This window comes from Etheostoma spectabile, unplaced genomic scaffold (genome assembly GCF_008692095.1).
Source record: "Etheostoma spectabile isolate EspeVRDwgs_2016 unplaced genomic scaffold, UIUC_Espe_1.0 scaffold00019298, whole genome shotgun sequence".
NCBI classification, from domain to species: Eukaryota; Metazoa; Chordata; class Actinopteri; order Perciformes; family Percidae; genus Etheostoma; species Etheostoma spectabile.
The window spans coordinates 12,302-29,072 of NW_022604801.1; the positions used below are offsets into that span (position 1 = coordinate 12,302).

At 39.1% G+C, this 16,771-nt stretch overlaps 1 protein-coding gene across 1 annotated transcript; it reads right to left on the minus strand.

Annotated features, from left to right (window-relative positions):
• Positions 1–3,151: 3,151 nt before the first annotated feature.
• LOC116684256 (trichohyalin) lies at positions 3,152–5,456 on the minus strand. Its single transcript, XM_032510083.1, has one exon. The coding sequence runs from the start codon at positions 5,285–5,287 to the stop codon at positions 3,455–3,457; it is 1,833 nt and encodes a 610-aa protein (XP_032365974.1). The 5' UTR covers positions 5,288–5,456; the 3' UTR covers positions 3,152–3,454.
• Between the last annotated feature and the right edge of the window lie 11,315 nt (positions 5,457–16,771).

Below are 16,771 nucleotides of genomic sequence, written 5' to 3' on the forward strand. Positions count from 1 at the left end.
TTTGCTCAGTGCCATATCTGGGCAATGTTTCACCCGTCTCCAAGAACCTGGGGAGACAGTGTTTTTCTGCAGGTGTTTCTTTTGTAGGAATAGGTGGGAGGTGGGTCAGCTGCAGGTCAACCATACTGTCCTCTTTGTTACTCACCTGCAGCTCATCACGGTCCAAGTGCAGCTGGGCATCTCTGGAAATGGGGGGCAGATGTACCGGCTTTATATCCATGCTGAGCTGCAGGCCGTTGCGCTCCTGATAACGTTTTATAAAACGCGTCTGGTCAGTACCATATCTGGGCAATGGTTCTTCACTTGTTATTCCAATATAGTTGGGCTCCCCCCTCTTAGAAAGGACACCACGCCTTCCTGTGCTTGCAGCTAAAAGTTGCTGAACATCTCTGTCTGCAGCCTTGTGAAGTCCACGTTGGACATTCTGCTGGACTAGTTTGTCCTCCTCAGCAATCTGTTCTGCTTGCTTTCGTGCAGCTTCCCGATCCTGTCTTTTCAGCTGTTGGAGACGGGCGTGTTTTTCAGCCGTCACACTGGCACTGGTGCCTCGACAAGTGATTTTTTCATCATTGTTCTTTTTAGCCTTTTGTTTACGCCTCATCTCCACGACATACGGTCTTTCTCGTTCCTCTGCAAATCTTTGTTTTTCTCTTTTTGATGCTATGAATCGTTCTTTCTCTGTCTTAGATTTTTGTGGTGCAGCCATTACCCTTTGTTGTCTATCTAAGTCTGTATTTTGTCGTCTTAGGTTATGTTGACCGTAGTATTCTGGCACAGGTGCGTACTGCCGGCCTATTTGGGAGACAATGGAAATAAGACGGTGTCCATGTACGGAGGGGGAACACATTGGTACCTCCTTCTGGTCATACATGGGGGCTTTTGGGACCTTTGAGACTTTTTTTAAGTATGACATATTTTTTGGTTGGGGTTGGATCGTAATGCAAATCCACTCACTCAATATAAGTAATAAAACCACAGAAAACTTGGTCCTGTTTCAATAACAAGTAGCAGGTCTCAGACAGAATTGTCAACTCCTTCCACTCGGCTTCACTCTACTTGGTGAAATGGGCAGATTCAAAGTCTGGACCCGGGGAAGGTAACCAAGAACAGATGTAGCTGATGACATCATGACATTCGGTGACATCATTGGCTTTTGATTTGCCTTTGCTTTTGATGACTTACACACACATTCTAAAGCCCCCCCCCCCACCTCCCTTGGTTACTGTTGCTATGTCACTCAAGCTTTTTCCTTGAAGCTTAACAGTGTGGTTCCAGAAGTGAAAATCTCATTAATATTCTGCATAAAGATTTTGATTATTAGCTGTGATGTCTAAGCCATCCATGGTAGACGTACCACGAGCTAGGAGATTGTAAATCAAAGGTTTCTGCTCCTGAAGAAGCCAAAAATCTGTATAAAATCAACCTTGTTTAAAGAAAAACATGATTTATTCACAATGTCACGATGAAGTATATTACACTTCCCACAATCCTAAGTGTAACAGTAATGTCTCGGATTGGTTGAGCTCGCTGTTGCTATGGAAATGATTACTGACACTTGAACCCGCGAACGGCTATGAACCGTATCCTGCCCTCGGTCACTCCCTGATGTGAGTCGCGCATGCGTCACTTTGCGACAAGTAGCATACAAGATGCTAACGAGACACTTCTGTAATGTCATTACAGTAAAAATGGACCTAGTTAACCAAGTTGGTTCACTGCTAGCTTAGCTACAAGTTAGCATCAAACACAACAAAGGCTGTCAGTTGAATGGCGTTTGAGCTAACGTTAGCAATCAACCAATTATAGAAAGTTAAACATTTCTCATCTTTTTTAATTTTTATGGTTATTTTTATTGTTTGTAATGAGAAAAGTGTATTTCACAAATTTCATTATGACATGTTAAGCCATAAACCTTTCAAACCTTAGCATGTGTCACTCAAATCATCTCCTCGACATATATTTATATATATATCTATATTTTATTTATTTTATTTATTTTACCTTTATTTAACCAGAAAGAAAACTCATTGAGATTCAAAATCTCTTTTCCAAGAGTGTCCTGGCCCAGATAAGCAGCAGCACAAACAACAAGGTTGCAGACATATAACAAATAACATATATCATGAACATAAAACATAAAACACTTTATGCTGTTAATAAATAGTGAGGAACAAGGTCATAAAATATCTAAATTTCAACAATAGTGAATAACAACAAGGATCGTCAGAATAATCAATCATAACATCTACAGCCAGTGTGTTCAGCCTCCATGTCATATATATACATCGTTCTAACATATGTCAGACATCGTACAGATGTGGGCTCATAAACATTGTCCCAACATCTCCTATACATCTTCCAGATACGATCTCAGGCACATCTTCCAGACATATGTAATACGGATATAACAGATGTCAGGAAGATGTGCCGATCACTTGATCCTGCATTAACCCTTTAACAGAAGTGGTCAGTATAGGTCACAGGAAATTACTTGAAATGTCTTCACAAATCTACATGAATTACTAAAGTAAGATAGATAAATCATACACACTTGTAATACATTTTATTCAAGAAGCACTTTTCAGGGTACTCATTGACAATTTACATAAGTTCAAATTAGCACCCTATAACACATTAAAAGCTATTCTGAAATTACAAAAAACTGTAGATGATGTTGCTATATTTTAAAATAATTATCCTACTTTGGTCTATACTAAGAGCTAATGAGAAAAAGCTATTACAAGCTTAAATCAGTATTTATTTATATTTTTAAACTCTGCCACTGCTGCATAACTGCATAACGGTAAGTTATGTTTTCTCTCGTTTGGTGGGTGTGTCTCTCGAGTATTGGCTGTGTTCCAGGTGACACCCAATCCGAAACAGTTAAGAAAAAAACGTCACTTTAAAAAAAAATTAACAAAAACATCGGGAAACGTGCCATAACAAAATTGTAAAGAAAAATGTGACGAAGGTATCGGGAAAAGCAGCAAAAGTGTCAATAAAGACGGCCAAAACCTTGAAAACTAAACATATTAATTTTTCAATTCTGACCCAGAGAAAAAAAAGGGTTAACTTAACATGATTCAAAGTGCCATATGTGTGAGATTTAAAACAGCCTTTTTGTGAAGTGCTAAATGAAAGTCCATCACATTATATAATTTTTGGGTTGTTTATTTTTAAGTTATTATATTTTTATTGTGGGTGGAAACCGGATCACCCGGTTTACACTCAAATATGGGGAGAACATGAACGCCACACAGAAAGGTCCGGACCAACCAGAACCTGACTGTTAGACGTCAGTGCTCACCACTTATGTTGTCCTGAAGAAATTAAAATGAAGGGAGAGAGGAAAAGGAGGGAATGTAGAGGAATGATGTGTGAAACAGGAATGTTGTAGACTGGTCATTTAAGGCCTCCTTGGCAGCAGCTTGTTGCACTCCTGGCGTTGTTTAATTTAAATCAGTCTGGGCAATGCTACACACGTAGATTTTGGAAGGTAGCGGGATCCTTTCTCTGCTGACTTCAGCTGGGCTGCTCTGGTAAGGGGGGGCAGATGTACGGGCTCCGTATCCATGCTGAGCTGCAGGCTGTTGCGCTCCTGATAACGTTTTATAAAGCGCGTCTGGTCAGTACCATATCTGGGCAATGGTTCTTCACTTCTTACACCAAAGTAGCTGGGCTCCCCCCTCTTAGAAAGGACACCACGCCTTCCTGTGCTTGCAGCCAAAAGTTGCTGAACATCTCTGTCTGCAGCCTTGTGAAGTTCACGTTGGACATACTGCTGGACTAGTTTGTCCTCCTCAGCAATCTGTTCTGCTTGCTTTCGTGCAGCTTCTCGATCCTGTCTTTCCAGCTGTTGGAGACGGGCGTGTTTTTCAGCCGTTAGGCTGGCATTGGTGCCTCGACAACTGATTTGATTTTCGTTAATCCTCTGAGCCTTTTGTTTCTTCTCTTCTAGAAACAACCTTTCAGACACTTTGTGGGCCTGACACCAGTCCAGTTTGCTTTGTTGCTCTTCCTTCCTCTTCTGCTCTTTCTCCTCTACCTTTTTGTGTCTGTGATTAACAATAGTCTTGAGCATAGCAGCCCTACTCTCCTCCTTGTCCTTTAGCTGCTTGGCTACTTTAGAATCTTTCTCAGTCGTTGCCCTGGCTAATTTCTCCAGCTCCTCATGGCTCGACATGGCAGCCTGCTTCTTTTTACTGGCTGCCAGTTTTTGATAAACCATTTGTTTTGTTACCTGAAGCTTTTGGAACTTTTCAGCTTGGTCCATTTTTCTTTGCTGCAGCTTTTCTTCCATGTCAACCTGAACACGTTGTCTTTTGTCCTCCTCCCCTTTCCGTGCCTCCTTCGCTCCGTCAAGGATTTTACTGGAGATCTCCCTTTGTCGAAGCTGTAAAAGTCTTTTCTTTGACTCCACTTTTTTCTCTTGCTCATGTCTTAGCTCCTGTTCATGCAAGGCAGCAAGGGCCCGGAGTTGATCTCTCTCTTCCTTCTCCTTCTGTCTCTCTTCTTCTCTCAGCTGTTGCTTCTTCTTGATTTGCTCACTGCGATAGTTTGTCACAGAATGGATGTTAGTCTGTTTCTGAGAAGCTTTCTTCTGCTCTTGAATCAGAACTTCCTCCTCTCTACGCCTCATCTTTATGACATACTGTCTTTCTCGTTCCTCAGCACATCTTTGTTTTTCTTTTTTTAATCCTATGAGTAGCTCATTCTCTGTCTGCATCTGTGTCCTTAAGATGGCACTGTTAAATGTTCTGACGGAGCCATCCTGGTGAAGCCTCTTCGTCCTAGCGTCTGCAAGAGCTTCCTGCACTTTCTGTTTCTTAAAGTCAGTCTCCTCTGCAGCGATCTCATCAAAGTATTCCTTCTCTGTCTGCCTCTCAAGCTGAATTGCTGCTTGGATCCCTCCTCTTTTGGCTTTCATGATTTTGTTCTCTACTCTAGAGAACTGACGCTCAGCATTCCTGTCCACCATTTCTTGCCTGGTGGACATTTTGGTCTTGGGCTGGTTTAACAAAGACTGGATTCTTTCCCAGTCAGCCCTGGGCAGAATGCCACTGGGTTTTTGTGGTGCAGCCATTACCCTTTGTTGTTTATCTAAGTTGGTATTGTGTCGTCTTAGGTTATGTTGACCGTAGTAATCTGGCACAGGTGCGTACTGCCGGCCTGTTTGGGGGACGATGGGAACGAGACGTCGTCCATATACGAAGGGCGAACGCTTTGGTTCCGTCTGGTCATACATGGGGACTTTTGGGACCTTTGAGTCTTTGTTTAAGTATGACATAGTTTTTGGTTGGGGTTGGATCGTACTTAATGCAAATCAAATTACTCAATCTAAGTAATAAAACCACAGAAAACTTGGTCCTGTTTCAATAACAAGTAGCAGGTCTCAGACAGAATTGTCAACTCCTTCCACTCGGCTTCACTCTACTTGGTGAAATGGGCAGATTCAAAGTCTGGACCCGGGGAAGGTAACCAAGCTCAGAGGTAGCTGATGACATCATGACATTCGGTGACATCATTGGCTTTTGATTTGCCTTAGCTTTTGATGACTTACACACACATTCTAAAGCCCTCCCCCCCTCCCCCCTCCCTCCCATGGTTACTGTTGCTATGCCACCCCAGTTCTTTCCAAACAGTGTGGTTCCAGAAGTGAAAATCCCATTAATATTCTGCATGAGGATTTTGATTATTAGCTGTGATGTCTAAGCCATCCATGGTAGACGTACCACGAGCTAGGAGATTGTAAATCAAAGGTTTCTGCTCCTGAAGAAGCCAAAAATCTGTATAAAATCAACCTTGTTTTTTTTTTTTACTTACTTTTTACTTATTTATTTCACATAAAATGACAAGCATACATACAAACAACACATACTTTAGGAACGCACATAAGGAGATGCTCTGGCAATGTCACGTCTAACCTATGATCATGTCCTCTAAATCAGCCTCGCTATAAGAAAAACAGGATTTATTGACAATGTCACGGAGAAGTATTAGCCTACCTTTCCCACAATCCTAAGTGTAACAGCAATGTCTCGGATTGGTTGAGCTCGCGGTTGCTATGGAAATGTTTACTGACACATGAACCCGCGAACGGCTATGAACCGTATCCTGCCCTCGGTCACTCCCCGATGTGAGGAGAGGGAAGCTGTGAGTCGCGCATGCGTCACTATGCGACAAGTAGCATAAAAGATGCTAACGAGACACGTCTGCAATGCTAATACAGTAAAAATGGACCTAGTTAACCAAGTGAGTTCACTGGCTACAAGTTAGCATCAAACACAACAAAGGCTGTCAGTTGAATGGCGTTTTGAGCTAACGTTAGCAATCAACCAATCATAGATAGCTAAAACATTTCTGAAATGATTCCCATCGCCTTTTTATTTTTTATGGTTATTTTTATTGTTTGTAATGCGGAAAGTTTATTGTTTCATGGAATTCACCAATTTCAGTATGACAGTTTTGTTGCAAACCGTTTAAATCTGAGCATGTGCACTCAAACACAGCGCAGGATCGTTCCAGCGTACATTGATGTCATAATGTGAACATGTTAGCAGGACGGTCTGCATGTTTTACACCGTCTTTTGTTGCACGTTTTGTTGGTAAATGTGAGATGTTCGAGTCACACAAAAATCATGTTAATGTCCCTTTGTCCTCAAAATGTTGAGCTACAGATGCAAGCCTTCTTGTTATTATCCATCAGCGAATGGCTTTCCCCGTTTTGCATTGCATAAACCAGGGGTTCCCAAAACTTTCAGCCCATGACCCCCAAAGTAACGGTGCAAGTGACTTGCGACCCCCCCACTATAAACGTATATAAAAATTGCGCGCGACCACGCTCGCACTGTAGGCGTATCCAAACACGAGCAAAATAACACAACAGCCATATAACATTATTCTACAGTAATTTACTCATTACTTTATTTGAACTTAACCTCACCTAATGAGATGGATGTGCAGGATGTTTGGAGCACAGCAAGTCAAGTCTTGGTTTAATGTTGGAGACCGCTACTCGGACATCATCCTCCACATTCAATCGCGATCTGGATTTATTTTTAAGGTACATCAGTGCCGAGAAAGTGTTTTCGCACAAGTAGGTGTAGTGCCAAACAACATCAGCACATCCAAAGCCGCCCTGGATAGGTGTGGGTGTTCCCTCTCAAATTTGAAATCCATAATCCGCCAGCGTCTTAGAATTAAACGCTGTCTTCAAGGTGCGGTTGCTTGACAATTCAACCGATGCGTCCTCCAGCTCGGATGTCAGATGATTTACTACTCAGGGGTCAGAGTGGTCAAAGGAAATCAAAAGAGCTGTTCCCTTTTTATTTATTTGCTTGGTTTTATTTTAAATTTAGCCAATAGTTTTATCTTGTGTTAAAATCATGGCTGACATATGCTATTTCTAATTGTTTTACATTTTTATTTTATTTCTGGAAATCAACTTGCAACCCCCCCCCCCCCCCCCCCCCTCTCTGGCTTGCGACCCCCCTGTGGGTCCCGACCCCCACTTCGGGAATCACTGCAATAAGCAATGGGATTGCTTGCTTTGGTGGCGTGTTTTCTGGAGGTGGCGAAGACTGAGGGTGGTAGCTTGCGTCCTAAACCTGGACATGGCGTGTTTGATAGATTCAGCCTTGTCTTCAGCATCCTTGAAACACTCGACGTTTGGCAAACAACAGTTTCAAGACACAAGGTGCACAGGAACAGTCCTTCTGAAGCACAAAACCCCATTAGTTTGTCCAATAGGGCTGGAATGCCTGAACATTAACGTTAGCGTCCTTAGCTAGCTAGGTGCGTCTTTGCTTCATGCATGTGGGGATGCAAGTCAAACTACCGTAAATAGCAGGTCACACGACTGTGAAAGCCATACCATGGCATGCAGATGAGAGGGTGCTTCAAAATGTCAACACATCAAAAACTCTTATTGCACACTTGTTGCCAGTGTGCCATTGGTTGAGGTACCGCCTGCATGGCAACGGAATGGGCAGCAACGGGGCAGAATGAGAAAATAAAGTGTTCTTACGATATTGTCCTCCGTCTCCAAGGTTACAGCCACTGTGCCGTCCCTCTCTTTTGCTTGTTTAGCTTTCAGAGGAACCCTAATGTGAGCATTGTCTGTTAGCCTACAGCACTCTGGCAATAATCATTCAAGCATTAAATTGCTATGAGACAACCTACTGAGTTGTCAAGCAGCTCGCCAATTAGACTATCTCTATGAATAAATGTATATGGAACAGGTTTTACAGTGTGTGGGGTACTAGTCCAGTCTGAAGCCCTCTAACACCTCCAACATTGTTATAAGAGATGGACAGCAAATTAGATTGGATTCAGATTAGATTCTACTTTATTGTCATTGCACATGTACAGGTACAAGGCAACGAAATGCAATAGCAGGAAGTGCAGGATATACACAATGGTTCCATAAGTGCATAAGTGAATAAATATGGAAATGAATAATATTATAAACAGAATTTTTCAGATGGGTTTGTCCTATGAATATAAAACATAGGTAACAAGTATTGTGAGCAAGATTTACAGCTGGATATGTACTGAATATAATATACAGTTGGATATTACTATAGGTAGAATTTTACAGATGTGTACAATGAACATAATATACTATTGGTTTACAGAGTTTACAGGTGAATATGTACTATGAATATATATACACAGGCGGCTATTGTTATAGACAGAACTTTTACAGATAGATACAAGTTAGGCTAAAATGAGCAGTATAACAGTGATTTAAAGGTAGTACAAATAAAGTTTGGGCAGAAACTATCCGAATTAAAGTGCAGTGGAAAGTAATTGAATATTACAGTTAAAATATGATATTGCAGATGTATATGTAAACAATTGGTACTGTAAATAAACAGTCAGCAGTGCAAATTGAAATGTAAGTAGTGCAAAAAGATGCAGGTACTGTATGTCAGTAATGTCAGTACATTACATTATTTTCATGTTTTGAATGCTTTTTGTCCATGCATTAGACTTTTGATTAAGAAACAAATATCTACATAACATTTCAGTTGGTAAAAACACTGCTTGTTGTCTTACTGCCTAGTCACAGCACAAAATGGCCCAGTAACATTAATTCACACCTCCACACAAAGTAGGGCATGTGGTGAGAGCTTGTTGACCAGGTGATGAGTTGCGGATGGTTGAGTGGCTGTAATTGGCTGTAGCTGTTAACTTTATTGGCTTTAATACACACTAAATACACACTAACAGGCAACGAACATTGTAAAAGAGAAAATAATCTTGAGATTGGGCTTCACTTGTCATATAGCAACACTGTAGGTAGGTGGAGCACACACACTGTTCAATTACCAAAATCTGTACATAGAAAGATTCTGATGAGTGACAAGACACAGCGAACATAGATTGAATAATAATGATACTAATAAATTAAAGGTAAAGGGATCCCAACCATACAGCAATGACAGCAATCATATCACATCCAAAGCAGGTTATTAGCAGGTCTGTTAATATATATTTTTAACACATTGGAATGGGTTAGCCGAGTCCCACCAATCTCACCAGCTCACAGCTGCCACTCTTTATAGACTATAGCAATGTAGTGTCATGAATCCATATGTGGTGTAGGGGGAAAAATAGCACACTGTTGGAAATGTTGGACCACGTAGTTTTGAAAATACCCACGCTACCTGAAAGTTGCTATTAATGTTGCAATTTGCACAGACAAAAACAGTAAATGACAAGGCAGCAAAATACACATCAGATATTCAGAATCAGATTTCCTAGGATTGTGGTGGGACCTGGATCGTGGTCCTGCTCGACGCCCACTGCTACTACTACTATCATTATTTTCAGTCATAGCTTTACTGTATTGCTACTGTTCTGTCATTCCTAATGTAACCACTGCATAATTAGTCATATTTCTGTATTGTATTGTGAGAATGTAAGGTAATTATAGTAACGATAATATTACACTACATTGACTGGATATATGTATATTCCACCTAGTGTCATGTTCTGTTTGGGGTTTCCGTTAATCCTCCTTGGGTCAAATTTGACCCGTTTTTAAAAGTTTCTACATCAGAAATTTGGGATTCTTTCATCCAAATTGTCCAAATATTACATGGATGGTTCCATATAACGCAAGTTATACAAAGGATCAGTTCACTACTTTATAGAATCGTGGGTGTTTTATATCCCTAAAAAAAACTTTGACAAAAGACAAAAAAGGATATAATTTCATATAAATGAGGTGTCGTGACCATAAATTCAAAAAAGAAAATAGTGTAAAACTGGGGGTAATATATTGGTGTTAGTAATGTCTAATGGTAGTGTTACAAAAAAGAAGGAAATGTTGAAAAAAAGCATCAAAAAGCGATAATATGAGTATTTCAAAAGTGTCGAAACAATTGTATTTTCAGTTTTGACCTGGGAGGACAACACAAGGGTTAACTCAAGGTCTATTTCTAAGGTTTTTCAGGAGCTCCCAATCATATCTCAAGGATAATACTTTGTTCACCTTGTAACGGATGGTTATATTTGTCAGGGAGAAGATAACCTCTGTCTGTTCAACCCTCATGTTGTCCTCGGGTCAGATTGACCCGTTTTCCTATGTCAATGTTCTTTTTAATTCCCCAAAATAACATGATTGATTCCACTAAATGCTCTTTGGCAAGTACAAATCTCTACTTTCATTAAAACAAACAAACTGAATAGATAAAACAATACATATTTCCATTCATATTATCTCATGGTCTTCCTTAGCAGATGTCGTTTGCTCATTTTCCATCGCCTGCCGGGTGGTTGTTCTTACTGTGGCTGTCCACTGACTCCTGGTGGACGCTGGGAGCAGTTTGATTGTGTCTTCAACAGACGGAGGTTCTCTTCTCCCTGTCACGTATAACCATCTGTTACAAGGTGAACAAAGTATTATCCTTGAGATGTGATTGGGCGTCCAGAAAAACCTAGTAAATAGACCTCGAGTTAACCCTTGTGTTTTCCTCCCAGGTCAAAATTAACAATTTTTGACACATTTTAGATACTTTCAATCACTTTTTGATGCTTTTTTCAACATTTTCGTGTCATTATCGGTGTACTGTGGACATCACTAACACGAATATATCACCACTAGTTTGACATTATTTTCTTTTTCAAATTCATGGTCAAGAAACCTCATTTATATGAAATTATATCCTTTTTGTTGTCTTTTTTCAAAGTGTATTCTGGGGATATAAAACACGCAAATTTAATAAAGTAGTGAACTGATCCTCGTTTTAACTTGCAAGAAGCGTTATATGGAACCATGCATGTAATATTTGGACAATTTGGATGAAAGAATCCCAGATTTCTGATGTAGAACTTTTAAAATTTGGCGCCAGGACAACAGGAGGGTTAACCCTTGTGTTGTCCTCCCGTTAAAAGTGAAAATCAAACACTTTTCTTGATGCTTTTTATCAATGTTTTTAACTTTTTCTCACGGTTTTGGCCCTGTTTTCGACACTTTTTTTTTTAGTTTAACACTACATAACACTAACTTATTAACTTTAGCTTTTCAGTTATTTTTCGAACTTGAGGTCAATAAACCTAATTTAAAGGAAATTATACCTAATGTTTGAGTTAGAAAAGCAGAAATTAGGAATTATTGAGACTAAAATTAAAGGAATGGATGTTGATGGATAATCACAGAATGGAATATGTCAACTTTTACGTTACGTTACGTTAATAAGCAAAACTAATTAACCAACTTTTAGAATAGAGTGGCTTACGTTGGCTTATACTTTTATTTAACTTAGCTAGCAAAGTTAGCTTAGGAGAACGTTAACTAGCTAGCTACGTTTCAACACAAATATGCCTTCGCAACGGTACATCAACGTTAGCTGAACGTTAAGCACCCGTTAAATGTAATGATAAATCCCATCAACTGTCATTATATATTATAATATAATCATAATGTCTGGTAAAAAACTGCCATTTTTTTGTGGACCTCATTTATAGGAAATTATACCTAATGTTTGAGTTAGGAAAGCAGGAATTAGTAATTATTGAGATTAGAATTAAAAATCATTGCTTTTTATCAATGTTTTTAACTTTTCTTACGTTTTTTTGTTCCCTGTTTTTGACACTTTTGTGTTTTTTTTTAATGTTTGTCACTTTGTTTTGAAGTAACACTAACTTTTTAACTTTAGTTTTAGGTAATTTATCGTCAATAAACCTCATTTATAGGTAATTCTACCTAATGTTTGAGTTAGAAAAGCAGAAATTAGGAATTATTGAGACTAAATTAAAGGAATGGATGTTGATGGATAATCACAGACTGGAATGTCAACTTTTACTCAACACTATTTCAAAAACACTTCTATTCTTTCCAAATTTTATAAAATTGAATAAGACGCCCCAAAAGAATGAAAGTAGAGATTTGTATGGCGGCAAAGAGCGTTGGAATCAATCATGTTATTTTGGGGAATTAAAAAGAACATTGATATAGGACAACATGAGGACAACATGAGGACAACATGAGGACAACATGAGGACATGAGGGTAAAGGAAGACTGCTAGTGGAAAACAGACACTGTCATTGAGACTAAAATTAAAAAATCATCCCTTTTTAACAATGTTTTTAACTTTTTCTTACGTTTTTGTCCGTGTTTTTAACACTTTTGATGTTTTTTTTAATGTTTGTCACTTTGTTTTGAAGTAACACTAACTTTTTAACTTTAGTTTTTAGGTAATGTATCGTCAATAAAGCTCATTTATAGGAAATCGTACCTAATGTTAGAGTTAGAAAAGCTGAAATTAGGAATTATTGAGACTAAAATGAAAGGAATGGATGTTGATGGTTGATAATCACAGACTGGAATATGTCAACTTTTACTCAATACTATTTCAAAAAAACTTGACTTGTTTTCTCCAACTGCTATAAAATTGAGATAGTAGAGATTTGTACTTGCCAAAGAGCGTTGTGTGGAATCAATCATGTTATTTTGGGGAATTAAAAAGAACACTGACATAGGACAACATGAGGACATGAGGGTTAAGGAAGACTGCTAGTGGAAAACAGACACTGTCCATGGTGCTGAACTGTCCTGCTGCAGAGAGAACTTGAACACACCCTCTATGATCAATGCTATGTTTGACTTAAAGTGGAAACACAGTAGCCAGGTTAGCTCAGTTGGTAGCGCAGGCGTAAATCTATAGAGATTGACTCCTCGACATAGCGGCCGAAGGTTTGACTCCGACGCGTGGCCCTTTGCTGCATGTCGTTCCCCGTCCCTCTCCCCTTTCATGTCTTCACGTGAAAACAAAGGCCTAAAAATGCCCCAAAAATGAAAAAAGGAGTGTAAACAAATACGTTACTTTGTCGGGATTTTGAGGTTCTGCTGTTGTTTGTTTTATTTTGTAGTAGTCTAGTTTTGTCTAGTTTAATTCCTGTCTAGTGTTTTCCAAAAACCCACAAAAATAAGTTAAGAAATTAAATAAACACAGAACTATGTAGGCGGCCATGTGTTAACTCTCGTGTTGTCTTCCCGTCCAAATTGAAAAGCAACAACGCTTTTTTTTTCAATGTTTGTCACTTTTTTAGACGTTTTCAACACTACGTAACACAAACTTATTAACTTTAGTTTGATAGTTATTTTTGGAATTAAGGTCAATAAACTCATTTATAGGAAATTATACCTAATGTTTCAGTTAGAAAAGCAGAAATTAGGAGTTATTGAGACTAAAATTAAAGGAAAGTATGTTGACGGATAATCCCACGTTGGAATATGTCAACTTTTACTTTTCAAAACCACTTAATTTTTTTTCAATGCTATAAAATGAATAAGACACCCCAGAATTAAGGAAAGTGGAATAAATCATGTTATTTTGGGTAGTTAAAAAGAACAATGATATAGGAAAACAGGTCAATTTGACCTGAGGACAACATGAGGGTTAAGTAGATCAGTACTCAATTGAAGTTATTTTCAGAGAAAGAAAATCGAAAAATGTCTTAAACATTATCAAGAAACATATACATTTAGCAAAATAAATAAACTATCAAGTAAAGTATTCTAATCTCCCGAAACAGCCATTTATAGTTTCAAAATTTTATTTTGAAGACCTCTTCAGTCAGTTTCCGGTCTGTGGAGCTCAATTTGTGATGCTGCACGTTCGCCTCAGGTGCAGCAGGGAGCAGCGAAGAAAAGGAGCGCGAGAGAGAGAAAGAGAGAGAGAAAGAGATAGAGAGAAAGAGAGAGAAAAGAAGAGAGAGAGAGAGAGAAAAGAAGAGAGAGAGAGAGAAAGAGAAAAAGAGAAAGAGAGAGCGGGGTCTCAACAGCTGTCAGTGTCTCTTCACCGCGGAGGGTCCAGCGGCACGCAGGCAGGTGAGTACCGCGGCGACGAGCTCCAAAGCCGGGGAGAATACCTGCAGCGTTCCCCTGGTTCCCTGGTTCTCCTGCTCTCGAATACATCCCGCGCTTTGCGAGCCTGAACCCTCTCACTAAAACGAAGTAGGCGCCAGTTCTCCCGTCTAACTGTCCGCCCCCCCCCCCCCCCCCTCCTTGGATAAACCCGTTTGACTTTGTGAGCTCGCGCTCGTTAGCTGTCACTGCTACCGCTGTCTGTACCGTAATGTAAAGTTGAAGTTTACCGGAGTAGATGAGGCGTTCAGGGTGCTGATGGAGGACGGCTTCACGTGCCTTTCACGGTTTGTGGTGAACTTGTTTTTGTGGCGTCACGTCAGTGGAACTATCTTTTCTAAACCCCCCCCACCACCTACTGTAGACTAGGCTCGTTTCACTGGAGGAATCCGTCTCTTTTGGGTAAAGTTGCTTGAGATGAATGCTCTTCTTTTGAAATGTGACTGGTTGTGTACCTGCGGACGTTTTCAGTGTGCTGGAGTGCATTTTCTCAGTGATTGGTATCCCCTAATCAGCCCTATATGTTGCATTGTATTTGCCTTTTAACTATGAATATTAATGCTTGTGGACTTCTGATGTGTCCCATTATGTGCTTCAGTCTCTCTGCCAGATAGAGCTTAACAAGTCCAAACGCTTTACAATTAATTAATTCAAAAATAATTGCGATTAAAAATATAAGTGTCTCATTCACGGCAAAAAAAATTATTTTAAAGCTATGTGACCGAGATAATGTAGGGACACAGGTGCACAGCCTATGAAGTACACAATGCCTCTTTATTATAATGAAAAAAAATTCTTACTGTATCCCCCCCCCTTCATTTTTGTTGCGATGAAGGCAAACTTTAAGGTATTTTCATACTTGCCGTTTTTTGCAGATGCGGCCGCCTGTAGCTCCCGTTAACTTTATACATTAGTTTTAATTAGTTTTTTTTCTGTCTTAAAGGTGAGCTAATACAAAGCCTTTTTAGGTTCATACTTGCATTTTGTGTTTGTGCTAGAACATATTTACATGCTCTATGTTCAAAAAACGTATTTTTCTCGTACTTCTCATGGCTGCTTCACCCTCTGTATGAGTCGCTCTGTAGGAGCGCTGTCTCTTTAAGAACCCCTTTCGAAAAAAAGCCCAGTCTGCTCTGATTGGTCAACTCATCCGGGAGTCTCTTATTCGCCACAGTTGGAGTGTCCGGAGCCTTAGACTACCAACAACAAGTATATGACAGCACCAAATACTACACAAACGGGGGACAAATGGCCAACATTGTAACAGCTAGCTGGCGTTAGCATGTATCTCTTAATATTTAGTAGGTTGACGTTAGCGTTAGATTGTAAAAAAAAAAAATACACTTCTGCTCCTGAACATAATACTACCCAATCGGACGAGGTTTCAGCAGTAATAAAATTTAGAATTTAACAAGATTGGCAGCCAAGATTATATCTTTAATGCCGTTAGCATGTAGCTACTACAGTTAGCGATGGACATTAACCCTCATGCTGTCCTCATGTTGTCCTCATGTTGTCCTATATCAATGATCTTTTTAATTCCCCAAAATAACATGATTGATTCCACACAACGCTCTTTGCCAAGTACAAATCTCTACTTTTCATTCATTTTGGGTCTTATTCAATTTTATAAAAACAAATTGAAGTGGTTTTGAAATAGCATTGAGTAAAAGTTGACATATTCCAGTCTGTGATTATCCATCAACATCCATTCCTTTAATTTCAGTCAAAATAATTCCTCATTTCTGCTTTTCTAACTCAAACATTAGGTATAATTGTCTATAAATGAGGTTTATGGACCATAACATACCTGTAAAACTAAAGTTAATAAGTAGTGTTACTTAAAAAAAAAAAAGTATCAAAAGTGTTGAAAAAAGGACAAAAATGTAAGAAAAAGTTAAAAACATTGATAAAAAGCGTTGATTTTTTTAATTTTGGCAGGAAGACAACACAAAAATTAATAGAATATAGCAGCACTTTCTACAGTCAAAAATCACAGATAAAAGATTTAAAATCTAATTCGTAAAAAAAATACTACTACTAGTAATGTGTCAAGGAATTGGGGATAATTAACAACAATGGCAGCCAAGTGACTGTTACTCAGAACTGTGATATCAATTCCAAGCCAAAAAATCGTGATTCATATTTCCCCCCGAATCGTGCAGGCCTCCAATGATCCATATACAATTTAAAGCAGTTTAAAGTATGAATATGAAGTAAATACAGTGGGAAGGAGAAACAATTACAAACCTAGTACACTTTTTCTAATCACATTGCTTGTGAATGTCTTCTCGTAGTCGTTTATCAAAGAAACATCTGATACAGTTTCATTGTGCCCTTAAAATTCCATATGCGCTCCTTAATATTATATAACACACACGCTCATGGGAAAA